The sequence below is a fragment of the Leucoraja erinacea genome, chromosome 9 (assembly GCF_028641065.1).
Source record: "Leucoraja erinacea ecotype New England chromosome 9, Leri_hhj_1, whole genome shotgun sequence".
Taxonomy (NCBI): Eukaryota; Metazoa; Chordata; class Chondrichthyes; order Rajiformes; family Rajidae; genus Leucoraja; species Leucoraja erinaceus.
The window spans coordinates 65,087,632-65,110,389 of NC_073385.1; the positions used below are offsets into that span (position 1 = coordinate 65,087,632).

Sequence of the window (22,758 nt, forward strand, 5' to 3'; positions counted from 1 at the left end):
CGGGTCGAGACCCTTCTTCAGACTGATGTGGGGGTGGGGGGGGGGGGGGGGGGAAGAAGAAAGGAAGAGGTGGAGACAGAGGGCTGAGGGAGAGCTGAGAAGGGGAGGAGAAAGTAGGGACTACCTGAAATTGGAGAAGTCAATGTTCATACCACTGGGGTGCAGACTGCCCAAGTGAAATATGAGGTGTTGCTCCTCCAATTTGCGGTGGGACTCACTCTGGCCATGGATTCGGAATGGGAGGGGGAGTTGAAGTGCTGAGCCACCGGGAGATCAGGTTGGTGATTGCGAACCGAGTGGAGGTGTTGGGCGAAGCAATCGGCAAGCCTGCGCTTGGTCTCACCGATGTCGAGCAGCTGACACCTAGAGTAGCGGATGCAATAGATGACGTTGGAGGATGTGCAGGTGAACCTCTCCCGGGGTGGAAGGCGAGGACAAGCGGGACTGTCCTTTTTGCGAATGGGGGGAGGGGGAGCAGGAGCGGAGCTGCGGGATATCGAGGAGACCCTAGTGAGAGCCTCATCTATAATGGAAGAGGGGAAACTCCAGTTCCTAAAGATTGAGGACATCTCCAATGATCTAGTATGGAAAACTTCATCCTGGGTGCAGATGCAGCGTGGACGGAGTAATTGGGAGTAGGGGATAGTAGTAGTAGTCTTTACAGGAAGCAGGGTGAGAAGAAGTGTAGTCAAGATAGCTATCAGTAGGTTTGCAGTAGATGTCGGTCAATAGTCTATCTCCTGTGATGGAGACGGTGAGGTCCAGAAACGGTAGGGAGATGTCGGAGATTGTCCGGGTGAATTTGAGTGCAGGATGCAAATTTGTCGTGAAGTTGATGAAGTCAGTGAGTTCTGCATGGGTGCAGGAGGCAGCACTGATGCAGTCATCAATGTAGCAGAGGTAGAGTTCGGGGATAGGGCCAGTGTATGCCTGGAACAGTGATTGTTCGACGTACCCTACAAAGAGGAAGGCATAGCTGTGCCCATGTGAGTGCTCTTAGCTATGCCTTGGATTCAAAGGAAGTGGGAGGAGTCGAAGGAGAAGTTGTTGAGGGTAAGGACCAGCTCTGCTAGGCCGAGGAGAGTATTGGTGGATGGAAATTGGCTGGTTCTGCGGTTGAGGAAGAACCGGAGGGCTTTAAGACTCTCCTGGTGGGGGATGGAGGTGTAGAGTGACTGGACATCCATAGTAAAGATGAGGGATTAGGGGCCTGGAAATCTGAAGTCGTCGAATAGAGGAAGAGCATGTGAGGTGTCTTGGACATAGGTAGGGAGGGATTGGACCACGGGGGATAGGATGGAGTCGAGGTATGTGGAAATTAATTTGGTGGGACATGAACAAGCGGAAACAATAGGTCTGCCAGGGCAGTTCTGTTTGTGGATTTTGGAAAGAAGATAAAATCGGGCCGTGCGGGGCTGTGGAATGATAAGGTTGGAAGCTTTAGAGGGCAGAGAGCCGGAAGTAATAAAATCAGAAATGGTGTGTGATATTAAGGTCTGGTGCTCGTTTATGGGGTCATGGTCCAAGAATAAGTAGGAGGAGGTGTCTGTGAGTTGTCGCCTGGTCTACAGTTCCCTCCTACACTCACTGTGTGAAGTGGCTGCACCCATAGATACATAGAAAATAGGTGCAGGTGTAGGCAATTCGATCCTTCGAGCCAATTCAATATGATCATCCACAATCAGTATCCTGTTCCTGCCTTCTTCCCATATCCCTTGATTCCGTTAGCCCTATGAGCTCTATCTAACTCTCTTTTGAATGCATCCAGTGAGTCGGCCTCCACTGCCTTCTGATGCAGAGAATTCCACAAATTCACAACATTCTGGGTGAAAACGGTTTTCCTCATCTCAGTTCTAAATGGCCTACCCCTTATCCTTAAACTGTGACCCTGGTTCTGAACTCCCCCAACATTGGGAACATGTTTCCTGAATCTAGCGTGTCCAATCCCTTAATAATGTTATATGTTTCTCTAAGATACCCTCTCATCCTTCTAAATTCCACTGCATACAAGCCTCGTCAATCCATTCTTTCATCATATGACAGTCTTGAACAGTGGGATAACATTAGCTACCCTCCAATCCACAGGAACTGATCCAGAATCTATAGAACATTGGAAAATGATCACCAACGCGTCCACAATTTCTAGAGCCACCTCCTGGGATGCAGACCATCAGGCCATTGGGATTTATCCGTCTTCAGTCCCATCAGTCTGACTAATATGAATTTTCTTAAGTTCCTCCATCACCCTAAATCCTCTGTCCCCCTGGTACATTTGGGAAGATTGTTTGTGTCTTCCTTAGTGAAGACAGAACCAAAGTATTTGTTCAACTCGTCTACCATTTCCTAGTTCCCCAGAATAAATTCATCTGTTTCTGTCTTCAAGGGACCCACATTTATCTTAACTAATTTTTTCCTCTTCACATACTTACAAAAGCTTTTACTACCCTCCTGTATATTCTCGGCTAGCTTACCTTCGTACCTTATCTTTTCCCCCCTTATTGCCTTTTTAGTTACCCAGGAGTACTACAACTCCTAGCAGGCCACTCGGTGCTGGTAGCTCATGGAACTTCAACTCCCAGCTTGTCATTCGGTGCATGTACCAGGGGAACTACAACACCCCTGGTCTGAAGAAGGGTTTCGGGCCGAAACGTTACCCATTTCCTTCACTCCATAGATGCTGCTGCACCCGCTGAGTTTCTCCAGCATTTTTGTGTATCTTCGATTTTCCAGCATCTGCAGTTCCTTCTTGAACTGCAACTCCCAGCAGGCCATTTGGTGCATGTACCCAGGGGCAAAGATTCCTAGAGGAGCTCCTCTAGGACTTTGCCCAGGGGAACTACAACTCCCAGCAGGTCATTCGGTGCATGTACCCAGGGGAACTGCAACTCCCAGCAGGCCATTCGGTGCATGTACCCTAAGGAACTACAACTCCCAGCAGGCCATTCGGTGCATGTACCCAGGGGAACTACAACTCCCAGCAGGCCATTCGGTGCATGTACCCAGGGGAACTACAATTCCCAGCAGGCCATTCGGTGGATGTACCCAGGGGAACTACAATTCCCAGCAGGCCATTCGGTGCATGTACCCTAGGGAACTACAACTCCCAGCAGGCCATTCGGTGCATGTACCCAGGGGAACTACAATTCCCAGCAGGCCATTCGGTGCATGTACCCAGGGGAACTACCACTCCCAGCAGGCCATTCGGTGGATGTACCCAGGGGAACTACAACTCCCAGCAGGCCATTCGGTGCCTTCCGGTGCGCGGGAAGGCGGCGGCTGGACTTTCGCCTCAGATCGCGAGCATCTGAGGCGCAGTCGGTGACAGAGAGAGGACCAGGAGTCAGTGAGGGAGTGAGGGAGGGAGAGGCCGGGACAAGCAGTCACTGGCCTGGAGTCACAAAGGGGGGAGAGGGGACCCGGAGTTGGTCAGAGAAACCGGGGCCTGAAGTCGGTGAGTGAGTGAGAGACAGAGGACAGACGGCCAGTTAGTGAGAGGGAGAAGGGGGAGAGACCGGGACCGGGAGGTGTTGAGGGGGGGAGGCCGAGACAAGGACACGCAGCCCTGGAGTCACAAGTGGGGAGCCAGGACCCGGAGTTGGTCAGAGAAACCGGGGCCTGAAGTCGGTGAGGGTGAGACCGAGACAAGAGCAGCGGCCATTGACCCGAGTCAGGGGGAGAGAGCCATCGACCGGGAGTGTTGGAGGGGAGGGAGAGACCGGGACACGGAGTTCGACCCGGGTGACGGAGCCAGAGGGAGAGACCGGGACACGGAGTTAGTGAGGGGGGAGAGAGACCGGGACCGGGAGGTGTTGTGAGGGGGGAGAGACCGGGACAAGCAGTGCCAGAGACGGTGTGATTTAAGGCGGGGCGGGGGTCGGGTCGGGTCGGGTCACCATGTTCAGCTGGCTGTCCGGGCCCGACGCCTCTCACAAGGACGCGATGGTGTTTGAGACGGTGGCGGACGGGCTGCGCTCCCTGTACCACAAGAGGCTGCAGCCCCTGGAGGATTACTACCACTTCCACCATTTCCATTCGCCCGCTCTGGAACAGGCTGACTTCGAGAACAAACCTATGGTGCTGCTTATTGGGCAGTACTCGACCGGCAAGACCACCTTCATCAGGTAATCACCAGTCTCAGGCCGGTTACTAACTCCGCACCCAGGTACTTGGGAACGAGCAAAGCAGTTGGAAACGGATCTTTGGTTGGAAATGTTGGGCGTGCCCTGTTCCCCACTGGGAGCGATGGTTTCTTACATAAACAGTGTAGTCTGGGAATGTTTAAAACAAAAACACTGGGTTTTTAAGCTTTAATCCAATAACGATCTTCATAGCGGTGTTTGCTCTGCGGTAAGTAAATACTCCACTAATAAAGGCTCTGGATTCTTGTTCAGCATCCAACTGTGGCATTGCCCATATAGAAAGAGCCATGTCACACCTTCAGCGTTTGTGCCTTCAGTGTTGCTGCACTGGCAAGCTCCTAAAGCAGTCATTGTTGTTGCAAACTGGGAATAATTTAGCAAGTGGGTGCAGGGTAAGTATCAAGGATTTGCATATGCCTTATTTGCAGAAATGCAACATCTCCATTAACTCCTGTGGATCTCGAAGTGAAGAAGCATTTGGAATAGTACTGAAAATCTCATTGCCACGCATCAGGAGCAGCAAGTGTCCCTGAGTGAGCTAAGGAAGGAGCAGACTACCCCACCAGACATCATCTGGATCTGTTGCATGAGTGTGTGTGGCTGCCACATTATTGTCATCAGCTACCTCATAACTAAAAAACTAACTCCCCCAACATCAGGAACATTTCCCTGCATCTAGCCTGTCCAATCCCTAAAGAATTTTATATAGAAACATAGAAAATAGGTGCAGGAATAGGCCATTCGGCCCTTCGAGCCTGCACCGCCATTCAATATGATCATGGCTGATCATCCAACTCGGTATCCCATCCCTGCCTTCTCTCCATACCTCCTGATCCTTTTAGCCACAAGGGCCACATCTAACTCCCTCTTAAATATAGGGAGGTTTCATGGCAGTCGGGTCACGACCCATGACCCGCACTGTTGCTATGCTACTCCAAATGCATTACACGCGATGTACTGCAGGTAGGCACTTACCATTGTTTCCAACGTAGCGGCCCCATTAAAATCCGCCGAAAATGTCAATTTTTGCGCTGTAAATAATTATGGAAATGGATAAGCGTGTGAGACATTTATCCTACTTCAGAATTCCAAAAGTGAGGAGAAATGACGGTAGATAGAAGTGAGAACTGAAGGGACAACAACAGACAGAGTGCTTAGCGAACATTGGTCGTTTGCTCACTGCATTTCATCAACTAAGGCATTATTTGCGTTTTTTCCTGATTTCTTTGGCATCTAAAAAGTTTCAGAAGTGATAAATTTGGCTGTAAATGTTTTAAATCGCCCATGGTTCTCGTGGGTTTTTACATACAAAATGAAAACGCATCTGAAGAAAAATTTACAGCCAGATTGATACTTCTGACTCTTTTTAGATACCTAAGGAATCAAGAAAAACACAAATAATGCCTTACTGTTGATGAAATGCAGTGAGCAAACGCGATAATTCCGATATTTTCAATTCCGATATCTGCACGGCCAGTGTTTACCAAGCACTTTAGCTGCTGTTGTCCCTTCAGCTCTCGCTTCTCTATACCTTCATTTCGCTTCACGTTTGGAATTCTAAAGTTGGGTACATGTCTCTCACACTTACCCCGACTTCCACAATTTTTTTCAGCGTAGAAATTCAATATTTTGGCTTTTTTTAACAGGTAAGAAAGTACGCGTTTCTTGCATTAATAACATATACCAGAAGTGACGGATGTCTTCCAGATGGATTGAGTGGCTCCGTGCGTCAAGCCCTCTGAGCCAGTGACCTTGCGTGCAACCCCCTTATAGCCAATGAACTGGCCTCAACTACCTTCTGTGGCAGAGAATTCCACAGATTCACCACTCTCTGTGTAAAAAAATGATTTTCTCATCTCGGTCCTAAAAGACTTCCCTCTTATCCTTAAACTGTGACCCCTAGTTCTGGACTTCCCCAACATCGGGAATAATCTTCCTGCATCTAGCCTGTCCAACCCTTTAAGAATTTTGTAAGTTTCTATAAGATCCCCCCCTCAATCTTCTAAATTCTAGCGTGTACAAGCCGAGTCTATCCAGTCTTCATATGAAAGTCCTGACATTCCAGGAATCAGTTTCTGTAAGATGCCCTCTCATCCTTCTAAATGCCAGTGAATATAATATTACATTAGTCTTTAAGGCTCCAAGAAATGGAATTTTGAGATGTGTTCAAAATAACTTTTGACACAATATGTAGATAGAGCAATGAAGGAGAGAGCATGCCCATAACCTGGAGAATGAAGCTGGTTCAAGTAGAGGAAGTTTCAGATGGGGAGTAATTTGGGGATTATGACATACTCTCATATGTTTCAATGTGATGGAAAGCGTGATGGACCAGAAATAAATAGAAAGGTCTATCTCCATAAGTTATAGGAGCAGAATTCCATCATTTAGCCCATCAAGTTACTCTGGCATTCAATCATGACTGATCTATCTTTCCCTCTCAACTCCATTATCTTGCCTTCTCCCCATATCCCCTGACACCTGCATTAATCAAGAATCTGTCAATCTCGGCCTTAAAAATATCCATTAACTTGGCAATGAATTCCACGGAGTCACCACCCTCTGACTAAAGAAATCCCTCCTCATCTCCTCTCTAAAGGTACGTCTTTTTACTCTCGGGCTATGGCCTCTGATCCTAAACTCACCCACTAGTGGAAACACCCTCGCCACATCCACTCAATCCATTCAGAGAGGATCTGACTAAAGTTTGAATGAGAGCACCTACTTGCATGCAAGTCGACATCTGCACAGTGGAAAGCATTCAAACGAGAAATAGCAAGGTTTCAAGGTCAACATGTTTCTGTAAGGATACAAGCCAGGGTTCACAAATTCTGGGAGCCTGAACCTAACCTAATCAAAGGTTATTGAGGTTTTGATAAAGTGTATAAAGGAAACATATGATGGGTGTATGGAACTAAAGATGAACAATGCCCACAAGTAGTCTAAAAACTATAAGGAGGTGCTCGAAAGTAAATTAGGAAGACATAGATGGTGAGATGGGGTAGGGTGTGGGGGAAAATCATAAAATATCACTAGCAGACAGGATTAAGATAATTCTGAAGATGTTCCATATGCAGAGCTGCCAAGTAGTATGGATTTTCTGTATTTTGTACGGAAATGCGATCAGAATACGGATGTACGGTTTTGTGTTGTTAAATACGGATTTTAAATACGGAGTTCAGTTCAGTCTGAAGAAGGGTCTCGACCAGAAACGTCACCCATTCCTTCGCTCCAGGCTGCCTGTCCCGCTCCAGGTTTAAATAGAGCGCTGTCAGTTTAACGCGTGGGAATTTAAACGAAGAGCTGTCGGCTGGAGGGTCGTGGGATCTAATATAAAGTGCTACCAGCTGGAGCGCTATGGGCTTTACACATAGAGCTATGGCCACAGCGCTATGGGTCACAGACTGTATAACAATGAGTCTTTGGAATTCTCTTTCTCAGTGGTAGTTGTATACAGCAGTATACAAAGAGATGGCAATGAATGTACTGTCAAGCAAGGTGCATAGAAGACATGTTAATTGGTAGAAAAGTTATGCATTATTGTACTCTTAAATGGGTATGACTGCATTAAAAAAAAAATTTCAGCAAAGTACTGATTTCCTCAGCAAAGTACTGATTTTCAGGTACTAGAATACTGAAATGCTCTGACAAAACTTGGCGCCTCTGTATGTGCATATCAGCACAATGAAATAATCATGGAAAGAGCAGTGTCTATCAGGGATAACAGGAACAATCTGTTTATGGAGCTATAAGTTATAGGAGTGGTTCCAAATGAATACTTCATCAGTATTCACTGGCAAAATGGACTTTGTAGTTGGGAAATTTAGCAAAGGGGAAGTTGAATGTCTCCTTCGTAGACTGGAATATAGAAGCAGACTGAATAAGGGTCGTAACCTGAAACATCACATCCATGTTCACCAGAGATATTACCCAACCCGCTGTGCTACTCCAGCACATTGTGTACATTTCTGTAAACCAGCATCTACAGTTCCTTGATCTACAAAGAGGAGGTACTTGATGCCTTAGTGGGCTTAGTGGAGGATAAATGCACAGGGCCAGATGGGATCTACCCCAGGCTATTTATTACACGGGGAAAGGGAAGAGATTGTAGGGGCTTTAACTAAGATGTTTAATTGCTACCAACTAATAGAGTCATCCAGCACAGAAAAAGGCCATTTGGCCCAACTTGTCCATGACGACCAAGATGCTTCATCAATCTGCCCGCGTTTGGCCAATGTCCCTCTCAACCTTTCCTAACCATGTGCCTGCCCAAATGTCTTGCAGACTAATATTATAATACCTGCCTGAACTGCCTAATGTGACACCTCGTTCCATATACCCACCTGATGGGTATATGGAATGATATACCCATCAGATATACCCATCAGGGATGGCAACTCGGGTCATCCTGTCTATTCTTCTCATTATTTAAGATCACCTATCAGCCTTTTGTGCTCCAAAGAATAAAGTCCTAGCCTGCACACCCTCTCCCTGTATCTCAGGCTCTCAAATCCTGGCAACATCCTCGTAGATATTATCTGCACTCCTTTCAGTTTAACAATATCCTTCATATGGAAGGGTGACCGATACTGTACACAATATTCCACTGATCTTCTTCCTGCCCCCCCCACCCCCACATCAGTCTGAAGAAGGGTCTCAACCCGTAACGTCACATATTCTTTCGCTCCATAGATGCTGCCTCACCCGCTGAGTTTCTCCAGCATTTTTGTCTACCTTCAATTTTTCCAGCATCTGCAGTTTCTTCTTAAACAATACTCCAAATGTGACCTCACCATCGTGTTATACAACTGTAACATAACGTCCCAACTTCTATACTCAATACCCTGAATGATGATGGTCAACGTACCGAAAGCCTTCTTGACCACCTTATCTACCTGTGACGCCAAATTCAGGGAACTGTATCCTGCGCTGTTGGATCCCTCTGCTCTGTAATACGTAGATGTAATACTGAGGCTCTATAAGGCGCTGGTAAAGCCGCATTTGGAATTTTGTGAGCAATTTTGGGCCCCATAACTGAGGAAGGATGTGCTGGGCCTGGAGAGAGTCCAGAGGAAGTTTATAAGAATGATCCCAGGAATGAGTAGGTTAACTTATGATGAGCGTTTGTCGGCACTGGGCCTGTACTTGCTGGGGTTTAGAAGAATGAGGGGCGGACCTCATTTGAAACATACAGAATAGTGAAAGGCTTGGATAGAGTGGATGTGGAGAAGATGTTTCCACTAGTGGGAGAGTCTAGGATAGAGGTCACTTATCTGCAATTAACAATTCCTAAGTCCACTTGCCCAGCAGATCAAGAGCCTGCTGTAATTTTTTAATAATTGTCTTTACTATCTACGATACACACACCTTAGTGTCATCTGCCTTGTACATTCTAATCCACATTGTGCATATAAACTACAAACAGCTATCGGCCCAGCACCAATCCAAGGCACACCATTAGTCACAGGCCTCCAGTCTGACAAACAACCTTCCACCATCACCCTCTGCATCCATCCAAGAAGCTAATTCTCTATCTAGTGTTTCGTAAATTCAAGTGATAGGCAACTAGAAGCCCTTAAATTGAACAATCATAAGCATGGAGGGTGATTTCATCAGAACCATAGAAACTGTTTTGTTTAATTTATTGTCACACGCAAAGCGTTTGTTGCGTGCTAACCTGTCAGAGTCAGAGAGAGAGACAGAGACAGCTAGAGAAAACGGTACAAGGTGCTCGAATAACTCAGCAGGTCAGGCAGCAGCTCTGGGAAACATGCATTATTATGCTGAAGCAACATGAAATGTAGATGGAGTCAATGGAAAGGAGTAGGAACGAACTGCAGATGCTGGTTTAACCTAAAGATGGACACAAGATGCTGGAGTAACTCAGTGGGACAGGCAGCATCTCTGGAGAGAAGGAATGGGTGCCATTTCGGGTCGAGACCCTTTTCAGTTCAGTTTACTTTATTGTCACGTATACTGAGATGCAGTGAAAAGATTTTTGTTCTATGCCATCCAGTCAGCAGAAAGACAATACATGATTATAATCAATCCATTACAGTGTATAGATACATGATAAGGGAATTGTGTCTTATCTTGCATGCTGGTCTGGGCTAAGTCCACAACTCTGCAATTTCTTGCAGTCTTGGATGGAGCTTGTGCATGATTAGCAAAAATCTAGAATGCAATGATAACAAATAATTAGGGCAGATAACATAATAAAATATTTAATTGTATGGGAATTTAATGCAGAATTAGGGGGGGGGGTTATGCCTCATTTATAAAGGGCTTTGATGAGACCACATCAGGTGAACTGTGTACGATATTGATTTCTCTATTTAAAGAACGATATTAATGTTAGAAACAAAAGATTTGATAGACTAATGTCTGGAATAGGTGGGTTGCCTAGGGAAAGTTGGATAGGCCTGGAGTTTAGGTAAGATTTGGTTGAAAACATGTAAAATTCTGAGGTCATTATAGGAGATAAATGGAGAGGATGTTTCCTCTTGTGGGAGAATCTAGAACTAATGGCCAAATAAACAGTTCCCTATTTGAAGAATAGGTCTGAAGAAGTTTCTCGACACGAAACATCAGCCACTTCTTCTCTCCAGAGATGTTGCCTGTCCCGCTGAGTTACTCCAGCATTTTGTGTCTACCTCCAGTTCCCTATTTGAGACAGACGAAGAAAAACATTTTCTCCCAGAAAGCCACAAGACTATAAGATTATCTACCACAAAACATGATGCAGCCTGAGAATCTTTTTGAAGCATGGTAGATAAGCAAGGAGTAAATGGTTATTGTGGGTAGATGGGAATATGAGACAAATTAAATAAGCCATGATCCAATTAAGGGACAGCAGGTTTGAAGGACACTTGTTCTCAATTCCGTTATGTCCCTAGGGATAATGTCCATAATTGTTTGCAGTTAATTTTATCTCTAAATTATTTAATCATACCACACGCATTAATATAATCTGGAAGCGTCAACTGACAGCTCTGTATCCACACCAGAATGACAGTTTTGATTGAATTTTACAGCACGGGATCATGCTGACCATCGATCACCCATTCGCAGTCGTATTATGTTGTTCACTTTTGCATCCACCCCTTGCACATTAGGAGTAATATACCTACGAACCCACACTTTTTGGATGTGGGAGGAAACTGGAGAACCCGGATGAAACCCAAGCAGTCAGAGGGAGAATGTGCAAACTCCTTACAGACAGCAGCTGGTGGTGTCAGGATCAAGGAGTCTCTGGTGCTGTGAGACCAAAACTCTGCCAGCTGTGCCACTGTGCTGCCCAACTTTCAATAAAGAATTGTGCTGAATAATTGAGGTTTAAAAAATAGCTTTCGGTTTCTATTCTAAAATTATAGCACATGGCACAATTCTTGTTATGTGGCAATTCTCAATTCTTGAGAATGTAGCAACTCCCAATAACATTTTGTTACTCCACAGATACCTCCTGGAGCAGGATTTTCCAGGGATGAGAATTGGACCTGAACCAACAACAGATTCCTTCATTGCTGTGATGCACGGAGAAGCAGAAGGGATAATTCCTGGCAATGCACTTGTTGTAGATCCCAAAAAACCATTCCGAAAACTGAATTCTTTTGGAAATGCTTTCCTAAACAGGTATATAATTCCCTTATATGTGTAAACATGTAATCCTGTTCAATTGATAAGATATCAGACAAATGGCTATACATTGCTCCATGTTCTAGGACCATGTGTTTAAGAACGAACTGCAGATGCTGGAAAAATCTAAGATAGACAAAATCTATGGAGCGAAGGAATAGGCGATGTTTCGGGTCGAGACCCTTCTTCTGAAGAAGGGTCTCGACCCGAAATGTCGTCTATTCCTTCGCTCCAAAGATGCTCCCTCACCCGCTGAGTTCCTCCAGCTTTTTTGTCTACCTTTGTGCTAGGACCTCTGTTGTTTGTTACGTATGTAAAATGGCTTGGACAGAGATCACAACCCAATTTCATCAGACCACTGAGACCACACCCATTCACATTGGTTCTATGTCATCCCATTTTCTCATCCACTCCTTACACACTAGGGGCATTTTGTTTTTACAGAGGCCAATTAACCTACAAACCTGTACGCCTTTGGCATGTGAGAGGAAATTGGAGCACAGGGAAGAAACCCACGTGGTCTCAGGGAAAATGTGCAAACTCCACATAGACAGCACCCTAGGCCGGGATCAAACCTGGGTCGCTGGAATTCCGAGACAGTACCTCTAAGAGCTGCACTACTGTGTCACCCTTAAAATAACAATTAATTAGTTTAAAATTAATTTAAGGTACAAAAACAATTACTGCTGCAGATGAAGCCATGCTGACTGTCTCTAATGATCCCATTCTCCTCCAAATGTGAGTTAATCCCATTCTGAAGAAGTCTCTCCAATAGCGTCCTTACCTTTGACATGAGGTTCACCAGTCAATATGTTCCTGGATTATCACTGCTTCCTAAGGGAACAACATTGGCTACCCATGTCCTCTGGGATATCGCCTGTGGCTGGATAGGATACAGAGATCTTTGTCGAGGCCTCAGCAATCACCTTTCTTGCCACTTCTATTAATCTGGGATTGATGCTGTCAAACCCTGGAGATTTATTCACCTTAATCCTTTTCAAGAGACCCAACATTATCTCTCTCTTGATCTCAAACTGTTTTAGTATATTAGTATAACACACCCTTCTCACTATCTTCCATATCCACCTCCATGGTGATTTCAGATGCATGGTACTGCCTATATCCTCATGATTGCAAACATAAATTTCCGTCTTTATAATTGTATTGTTCAACCCTCTCCTTAGTTACCCTCTTGTTTTTAATGTAGGTATAAAACGCAGTGGAGACATAAGAGATTGCATTACCGTAATTTGATTGACTTGAATTAATTTAACTACAGATTGGAATTAATGCAGCAGTACCATGCAAATCATTGTAAAAAGCAAACGCAATTAACTTGTTTTCAGCAGGTTTTCCAAAGCAGTGACTGCTTTTTTTCTCCTATGTAATAGATGCAAAATGCTTTGGGGAAAGTTGTTTTTTTGTACAATATGACCTAAACTAAAGTAAGTTTCCACCTATAATTTCCTTGCAATTTTCCCTCCTCTATTTCTTCTATCTGTGGTGCTGGAAGACTGGATGGTAGCTAATGTTGTCCCTCTATTTAAGAAGGATTGCTTTGAAAAGCCAGGGAACTATAGATCGGTGAGCCTAACATCTGTGGTAAGCAAGTTACTGAAGAGGATTCCGAGGGATAAGATGTATTTGCATCAGATAGAAGCTGATTAGGGATAGTCAACATAGTTTTGTACGGGGAGATTGTGTCTCACAAATTTGATTGAGTTTTTTGAAGAAATAACCAAGAAGGTGGACAAGGGCAGGGCCATAGACGTTGTGGATATGGACTTCAGTAAGGACTATAGTCATAGTCATACAGAATATAAACAGGCCATTGGGCGCAACTTGCCCATGAGAACCAGGCTGCCCCCTCTATACTAGTGCCCATGTTTGGCCCATATCCCTCTAAATAGTTCCTATCCATGTAATCGTCCTTAAGGTTGATAAGGTACATATTGTAGGCTGCTCTGGAAGATTAGACCGCATGGTATCCAGGGAGATTTGGCTGCCTGGATACAAAATTGGCTTCATGGAAAGGTGGTTGTGGTGGAAGTTTGTTTTCCTGACTGGAGGCCCGTGACTAGAGGTGTGCCTTGGGGATCGGTGCTATGCCTAGGGGATCGATGCTGTGCCTATTGTTGTTGGTGGTTTATATTAACAATTTAGATAAGAATGTGTAAAGCATGATAAATAAGTTTGCAGATGATAGCAAAGTATGTGGTATCATAAACTGTGAAAAGGGTTGTCATAAACAGCAGGATCTTGATCAAGAGGGCTGCAGAATGGGTAATGGAGTACCGTGCAGATGTGTGAAGTGTTTTGGGAAGGCAAGCCAGGGCCAAACCTGGGGACTGTTGTAGAGCAGAGGGATATTGGAGTATGGTTGTACAGTTTCCTGAAAGTGGAGTCGCATAGTAAAGAACGTTGGTACATTGGCCTTCCATCGGTCAGGGTATTGAGTACAGAAGCAGGCTCATGGGAATTGTCAGCAGGAATCCTGTGATTTGTCAAAGGTTGAACGCTGTAAATATAAATTGAGCGAAGAGCTGTAGATTTAGTGAGTATAGTTTGGGACCGATTTTTTTGTTGTTTTCCTTTTTCAGTGGGAGACCAGGTCGGGAGGGAGACCGGGGGGGGGGAGAGGGTTGGGAAGACTAGACCGGCTCTCATCCGCAAAACCGTGCCTCATTTGCAGTCAGGATTGAACCCGTGTCCCCGGCGCCATAAGCGCTGCCGAACTGCCACTGGACCGTCCCCGGTTCTTCCCGACGCCCCCCCCCCCCCCCCCCCACTCGTGTCCAATCCCCACCCGGGTGCGCGACCGACTGGACACACCGGCCCCCCCCAGGCTACCGCCAGCATGGAAAACCCACAGCCAGCGCCAATTCCAGCCCAACCCCGCTACACCTACAGAGTAACCCGCTCCCCGTTGGATTGCTACGGCGACTAGTGCCAGTTCGCCCATGGCCTGGCCGAGCTGCGCTACCTCAGCCACAGGACTGGCCGGCAGGACAGGCAGAGCCGAGTTGGAGCCAGCGGCAAAAGGGTGATCATCTAGAGGTGTACACAATCATGAGGGGAGTTGATAGGGTGAATGCACAGCATTTTACCTGCGGTAAGAGAATCAGGAACCAGAGGAAATAGATTTTAGAGTGAGAAGGGAAAGATTTAATAGGACCCTGAGAGGCAAAATTTCACTCAAAGGGTGGTGGGTATATGGAATGAGCTGCTAGAGGATGTTGTTGAGGCAGATACAATAACAACATTTAAAAGGTGCGCAGACAGGTTCTTGGATAGGAAAGGTTAAGTGGGATATGGACCAAATGTGAGCAAATAGGGTGGGCACCTTGGTTGGCACGGACGAGTTGGGCCGAAGGGGGCTCTTTCTCTGCTGTATTACTCTTTAAGAATAAGGGGTAAGCCATTTAGAATGGAGACGAGGAAACACTTTTTCACAGAGAGTTGTCAGTCTGTGGAATTTTCTGCCTCAGAGGGCGGTGGAGGCCGGTTCTCTGGATACTTTCAAGAGAGAGAGTAGGGCTCTTAAAGATAGCGGTCAGGGGGATATGTGGAGAAGGCAGGAATGGGATACCGATTGGGTAAAATCGGCCATGATCACATTGAATGGCGGTGCTGGCTCGATGGGCCGAATGGCCTACTCCTGCATTTAATGTCTATTGTCTATACTGACGCTGGATAGGGTGAACAATTCCAGGGATGAGTCTAAGCAGCACTTTGTGGTTGGAACTAATATTTTAAATGCATTAATTTTCTTTTTGATGTTGGGGGAAAGAAGAAATATGCCAGCATTGGTCCCTACCAATAATCGAATGGTGATGTGACTAGTTTTGGGTCTCCCTTAGTGATTGACTATTGGCTGTTGTCTGAACCTAGGACAAGCCAGTTTGTATGGTTTAATGCAAGCATTCAATGAACTGTTTACAATGCAGGTTATCAATAACAGAACGTGGTTAACATAACAGTATCTCTGCTTTGGATATTTTTATGAAACAAACAAGTTATGCGGACTTGTAATGCCAGTCTTTTCCATTGTTGTTTTGTAAGCATACACCATTAGTAGAGTTAAATAGTAAGATGGACAGAATTGTCATGAGGGCTCAGAACATTTTGAGGTGAGCATCTTATTATGTATTAGTATGTGCTCTGACAGTTGGATCTTCATAATCAAATTTCTAATGATGTTTATGCAAAGTATTAAGAAACCAACCCGTCTGGTGTATTGTGGGACCTGTTCATTATTGCTGTGGGTTCATGTTCAGGATCAGTCTGATGATATGTTCTTTGCCATTTGCAGGTTCATGTGTGCCCAGCTGCCAAATCAAGTCCTGCAGAGCATTACTATTATTGACACACCAGGTATCCTCTCTGGGGAGAAGCAACGCATGAGCAGAGGTAAGAATAGTTTCAGCGGACATGCGTGGGTATCTCCCTCCTGAATTACGAATGAGAAAAGCCAAGTTTTTGGTTTCCTCCTCGGCAGCTACATTGACAGTCAATGTTTCCCAAGCAGAATTTTTTTTTTTTTTTTTTTTGCTTTACATTTAATTTCTTCCTTCCTTTTTCTTTGCCTCCCTTATTTTAAAAATAGCATTTCCTCTGTCGCCTTTCCTGTGAACTCGGACTGGGCTGAAATTTGCGTATTGAACTACTGAAGTGAATAAAGAATGAAATCTGTGACACAATGTAAAAAGAATGAAACGTTTGCCACGCTTGTTTAATTCAAGCGCTTGTGTAAATGTCCGATCACTGGGTGCAGTGCTATTTTGAAATCACTGCATAATATATAAAGGGTGTTGTGTAGTACACTGTTGATTTAGCTGTAGGTGCCATGAGCAGAACGTGCAGATGAACTACTGTAGAGTTCAGAGAGAGACCAGTTGTGATTGATTGGATAGGAAACTGTCAATATGTAGTAGTGCAGACTGGTTTGACAGGATGTGGGCACAGGCATGACAGTATAAACACGGGATAAACTCAGTGTTGATGTTATAACGGGGAGGGTTAAAGGCAGCAAAAATGACAACAAAAACTGAATTGGTTGTTTCATATCGTTGGGTCAGCTAAAAGGAAGATGAGAACACCTGCATAAGTTTAGAAGGAACAGTACGGTTAATAAAATGGGTGTTCTGAATCGACACTATTGAGGGTTGAATCTACCTGTTGTTGATTTGAGGGTTCAGTTCAGCTATCACCATTGCTTGTCAAGATGTGGTATTCTCAGTTATATAAGAAAACTTAGAAAATATTTAAACTATTGGCTTCTGCAATAAATTACGCCGACATTGGTAATAGCAAAGATGAATGAGCACATCCTGCACACTGGGACAATTATATAAATCTGTTTTATTTCACTTCCAAGTCACCTATAGGCATTGTTGAATCATCCATTCTATTGTGTCCACAAACAAATATGCATGGTCAGGAGTAAGTGCACAATATTTGTATATAAAAATATACAATTCGCAAATCACATAGGACGGCTGATAAAACACTGTGTTAACATTATAGAAATATGAAGAAAAGGCTGAATTTTATAAATAGAGCAAGCACAATGGTGTAGCTAGTAGACCCACTGTCTCGTGGCTCGCGTTCAACCCTGAACTCTAGTGTAAAATTTGCACATTCTTCCTTGGATCATGTGGGTCTCCGCATGCTCTGGTTTCGTTTCTCATTCCAAAGATGTGAGGATTTGTAGGTCAATTGGCCGTGATAAATTACCTGTAGTGTATGAATGAGTGATAAAGCTTTGTGGTGGAGTGTTGATGGGGAATTTGGGGAGAAAACATTGGGACTAGTGTATGATACAGTGTAAACGGGTGCTTGATGGTCAATGTGAGCTCGGTAGGCCTAAGGGCCTGTTTGTGTGCCGGGTGACTGAAGTCTCGTGGTTTTATTATTCAGTTAGTTTCATAAAATCTGAAAAATTCAAGTCAAATTCATAATGATAGAAGCATTGATAGATGTTCCCCTGTTGGAGTAAATGTTGTGGATTCCACTAGAATACTTTTGCTTCTGTACTCTGCTCCAGCAACTGTCAAGGTGCTATTTATCATTCTGTTATGACTTTTATATAAATGCCTGCCCAATCTCCTATCTTTTTTGCCTCCTCAAGAGATATTGTCGTTTCAAATCTCCTTTTCCTCGGTTCCATCACTTTATCCCAAGCAGTGCACCCATTCATCCCGTGCAGTAAGAATGTTTTACGAAAGAAAGGAAGAATACAGTAATTTTGCAAAGCAGCTTTCTCAACCCCAGGATATCTTAGTTGAATAAAAAGAGCTGTGTATTCCTTTTGTTACCATTACAATGTTAAAATTTACAGTTAAATAAAAATCAGACCCATAACAATGCATGGGTTAATAACAAAATAGACCTTTTAAAATGTATCAAATAGAAAATCATAGTAAAGTAGTGAGTGCGCCTTGATTGTACACATTTACATTAAGAATTCTGGAGTGATTTTTGCTGAATAATACATTTTAGTTTTTTACAATAAGGATTGCAAGTTTTCCTAATAATATGTTTAGAATCTTTGAACAGCAGCTGATGTAAGAAGGGAGAAATAAAGAACTCCAGATGCTGGTGAATATACAAAAGGGCACAAAGTGCTGGACTAACTCAGCAGGTCAGGCAGAATCCGTGGAGAACATTTTAGGTCGTGACCCTTCTTCAGACAGATTATGCACCACGATTGTGAAAAGCTTTATTTGCATGCTATGCCAACAAATCATACTCGTATGAGCACAATTACAGTCAGTCGTATACAATTAAATCAGAAATTGTAAGCAGAAAAATACCAGAGTGAATAATGTAGTATTGCAGCATCATAACGCAACAGTCACAGAGAAAAAAATTCAAAGTACCACAATGAGGTAGGTTGGAAGATCAGTATTACACCCCATCTTAATGGAGGACAATTCAGAAGTCTGATAATGGCAGGGAAGAAACTATACCAGAAATTAGTGGTACGTTCTTTCAAACATTTGTATCTTCTGCCTGATGGGAGAGGAGACGAGGAAATGACCGACATAAAAAGATCCTTGATTATGTTGGTTGCTTTCCAAGGCAGCATGATGTGTGGATGGATTTGATGATGGGGAGGCTGGTTTGTGTGAATGACTGGGTTACATCCAGAACTTTCCATTTCTTAGTGTTGGGCAGAGTCATTGCCAAATCACCCCTATAGAATGTATTTTACGGTCCATCTATAGCAGTAGGTATAAAGCCATTGGAGACATGCGTAACTTTCTTAATCTGCGAGGAGAAAATGGCTTTAATTGATTTCTTGGTTATCATTTAATTTACTAAAGTGCTCTCTTCTTACTGCGCTTATCCATGTGGGCATCAATCTTATTATTTAAATTCCCGCATCATGTTACCTTAATTGTAGCAGCGACTTAAATTTTAAAAAACTGCAATTTTTTTTCAACAAAAGAGTTTGAATTGTGTTATATAAATCTGATCTCTTTCGCAATACACGGAATATGAGTTCTGAATTTCTTAAGCTAATTTGGGACAATAGAAAAACTAGCTAAAATATAAATGAATGTGGAGGGGGTGGGGGGTCATTTTAAAACCAAAATTAAAAATTGTTTTTTTTGAAAGGAGGTAAATGTTCTGTTGTCCATTGAATTGGTTCAAAGTTATTACTTTGATACTGCAGCATACAGGCTGAGTATCAGAGGAATGTTTAACAAATTGAATGACATACGGTAAATTAGAAATATTCACCCTTGAAATGAACAGCAAGGGGAAACTTATGGAAAGATAAAAATCAGTCCAATAGACGAGGCAATGCCAATCATTGATCAATTACCCAAATATTTCAGATTGAAAATTGTAGAAATTGAAACTAGATTTGGGTCCATTCGAGTGAATGTGCCAAATGAGGAAGCAGACATAATCTAAAATTATCTTGCTGATCTGGTGTGGAAAATTAGTATACATACACCAGATGAGTATCTACAATCTGGCAGTATCTATCGTGAATTTATTAATTCAGCAGTTCCATCATATTGCTTGCTCAGTATCACACTGACCACATTTTGGGAACTGCCATCATATTGGTTGCTCAATATTACACTGACCACATTTTGGGAACTACCAAATAGTCCCAGTTTCTGATCACTTTGTCAGCATTTGAGCTTCTGGTGCATGATATATTTGGATGAAATGAATATTCTAAAGTTATGTAATTTTTCATTCCTTTCTACGCTCAGCAGAAAAATTCCAATGAGATGCATTAAGTAAACCTTTATATACCTTTTTGTTGAGGGTGTGGAGGGAATATGTAAGAATCTGGCAATAACATTCAAGAATATGATGATATCTGAGGAGGTTCAAACTGGAGAGGCGAGTAGGTGGGAACTGGTGTCGTACGTCAGAAATTCAAAGGAGTGATGGGTGTGTAGAGGTTAGGATCAGTACGTCTCAAAGGAAGGACAGTCAAGGAGAAGTGATGGGAATATGGGATAGCTACAAAATGGTGACATTGATGGGCTGAAGTGTATTTATATCACTGCAAGGGGTATTTTGGCGAAACCACAATAACTTAGAGCCTGTGATTATGAGGTTGTGGTCATTGCAGAAACGTGGTTGCAAGAGGGACATGGCAGGCAGCTCAATGTTCTGGAGATTCTATGTTTCAGACGTCATCGGAGGGGGGGAAGAGGTGGAGGAGGTGTGCTACTAATCAAAGAGATTCTCTTGGTGGCACTCAGAGGACATACTGGAGGGTTTGTCATCTAGGTAGAGCTTGGAAATAAGAAAGGGGCAAACATTCTAATGGGGTATACTATAGCCCCCCCCCCCCCCCCCCCCCATGACAAGCAGGAGATAGAAGAACAGATGACTGAAAGATGCCAAGGCAACAGGGTTATTGTAGTGGGTGACTAACTTTCCCAATATTGACTAGGACTTGCTCAGAACAGAATCCAGAGGGTTTCTTGAAAATGTTTGTGGATAAACAAACCCAAGAAGGCTACATTCTGGACCTCGTGTTAGGAAATGAGTCTGGTTAAGTGACTGGTGTTCAGCAGAAGAGCATCTTGGAATGGTGATCACATCTCCATCAGTATTAAGATTGTTTTCAATAAGGAGAAGGGAAGGTACCAAATTGGAGTGTGGCAAGCTGCAACATTATTAGGAGGTGCTCGAGAGGATACACTGGGAACATGTGTTATTGGGTAAGTCTACACCTGACATGTGGAAGATGTTTAAAGACCAGTTGATCAAAGTTCAGAATAAGCATGTTCCCGTGAGGAAGAGGGCTAAGAATGGTAAAGAAAGGGAACCTTGGATGACCAAAAAGATTGCAAATATGGTAAAAAAGAAGATGGAATCAGACAAGGAATATAAAGAAAGGAGGAAAGAACTCAAGTAGGTGATAAGAAGGACCTAAAGGAGCCACAAAATAACTTTGAAGTCAGATTAAAGAAAATCCCAAATCTTCTTGTACCTATGTTAAAAATTGGGGATAACCAGGGAGAAGGTAGGACAGATGGACACAAAGTTCTTCAGTCTGATGAAGGGTCTCGACCCGAAACGTCATCCATTCCTTCTCTCCAGAGATGCTGCCTGTCCTGCTGAGTTACTCCAGCATTTTGTGTCTACCATCGTTTTAAACCAGCATCTGCAGTTCTTTCGTACACAGAAGGTAGGACAGCTCAAGGATGAAGGAGGGAATTTGGGCTTGGAATCTGGGGATGTAGGTGAGGTACTAAATGAGAACATTAGTGATCTCTGTTTTGATGTGAGCCTAGAAAGCATCGTGCTCTTCTGGGAGTTATGCATTGGGCTATCACTTGAGCTACATGGTTTAACTTTATTGGAAATATTGGCAATAAAGCTCCATTACAGCTGCCGAATTCCATTACGGGAAAAGATGGCGCCTACCTGCGGTGACATTTTGCGAACGGCACAACGGTAAATAGTGAAATAGTGTTTTTTAACTCGCCTGCATCAGAGAATCCACTGAAATAAACGCTGTAAGTAGCGAGCTGCTAACGCATTTAAATGCATTAGCGCAACGGCGAACTCCCGATGTTAGCGATGGTAAGGGAATCCCCGATCGGAGGGGTATCCCCGATCTCGCGGAGGCACGCAGGCACAGTAAGAACCTTACCTGTAAACACCGTGGAGTCCTTCATGGAGTCTGGAATATAGGCCATCGGGAAGGATCTCCCAGCAGCAACGATGCTGGAGGTGCCGACTTTAATGGAATCCCCCATCTCAGGGGATTCCCCGACCTCGTGGAGACCTGTAAGTACTCTACCTTTAAACACCGAGGAGGGCTCCATTATGTACGGAAACGTGGCCGTCGGGCAGGACTACAAGTAAGAGTGAAGCGGAGGGGACTTCGGCCCCCTCTCCCTATTCTACTGGCCAACGTACAGTCACTTGAAAACAAAGTGGAGGACTTGAGGGCAAGGCTGCTTTATCAAAGGGAATGCTCTGTGTTCTGTTTCACAGAGACATGGCTCACCCCCAGCTCCCCAGACGCAGCGGTCCAGCCTGAAGGGTTCTGTATCCTCAGTATGGACCGTACACAGGCATCTGGGAAAGGGAGAGGAGGGAGCGTCTGCCTCATGGTCAACTCTGCGTGGTGCTCAGATGTGGCAGTCCTATCCACCTGGAACATCTGGCGGTGAAGTGCCGTCCCTTCTACCTTCCAGGGGAATTCACCTCCATCCTGACCGCGGTCTACATCCCACCCCAAGCAGATGTCCGTCTGGCACTGGAGGAGCTGCACGCCGTGGTCAACAAACACCAGACGCCTTACCCCAAGGCGTTTACCACCATAGCTGGGGACTTCAACAAAGCAAACCTCAAGAAATCACTCCCTAACATCAACCATTTGCAACATCTTCCTACCTCCAAGCAGCAATTAAAGACGGAGGGGGGGGGAACAACTCCAGGACTGTTTTGAGTCTGTAAACTGGGCAATGTTCAAGGACTCGGCAACGGA

The 22,758-nt window shown here is 44.3% G+C and overlaps 1 protein-coding gene across 1 annotated transcript in view; it reads left to right on the forward strand.

Moving 5' to 3' along the window:
- Positions 1-3,834: 3,834 nt before the first annotated feature.
- Positions 3,835-22,758, forward strand: part of LOC129700503 (EH domain-containing protein 3-like) — a 53,817-nt gene continuing 34,893 nt past the window's right edge. Inside the window, exons 1-3 of the mRNA XM_055641057.1 lie at positions 3,835-4,121; positions 11,595-11,771; positions 16,087-16,184. Of these exons, the coding sequence (XP_055497032.1) occupies positions 3,895-4,121; positions 11,595-11,771; positions 16,087-16,184 (502 nt within the window). The 5' untranslated portion in view covers positions 3,835-3,894. The remainder of the gene's footprint in view (positions 4,122-11,594; positions 11,772-16,086; positions 16,185-22,758) is intronic.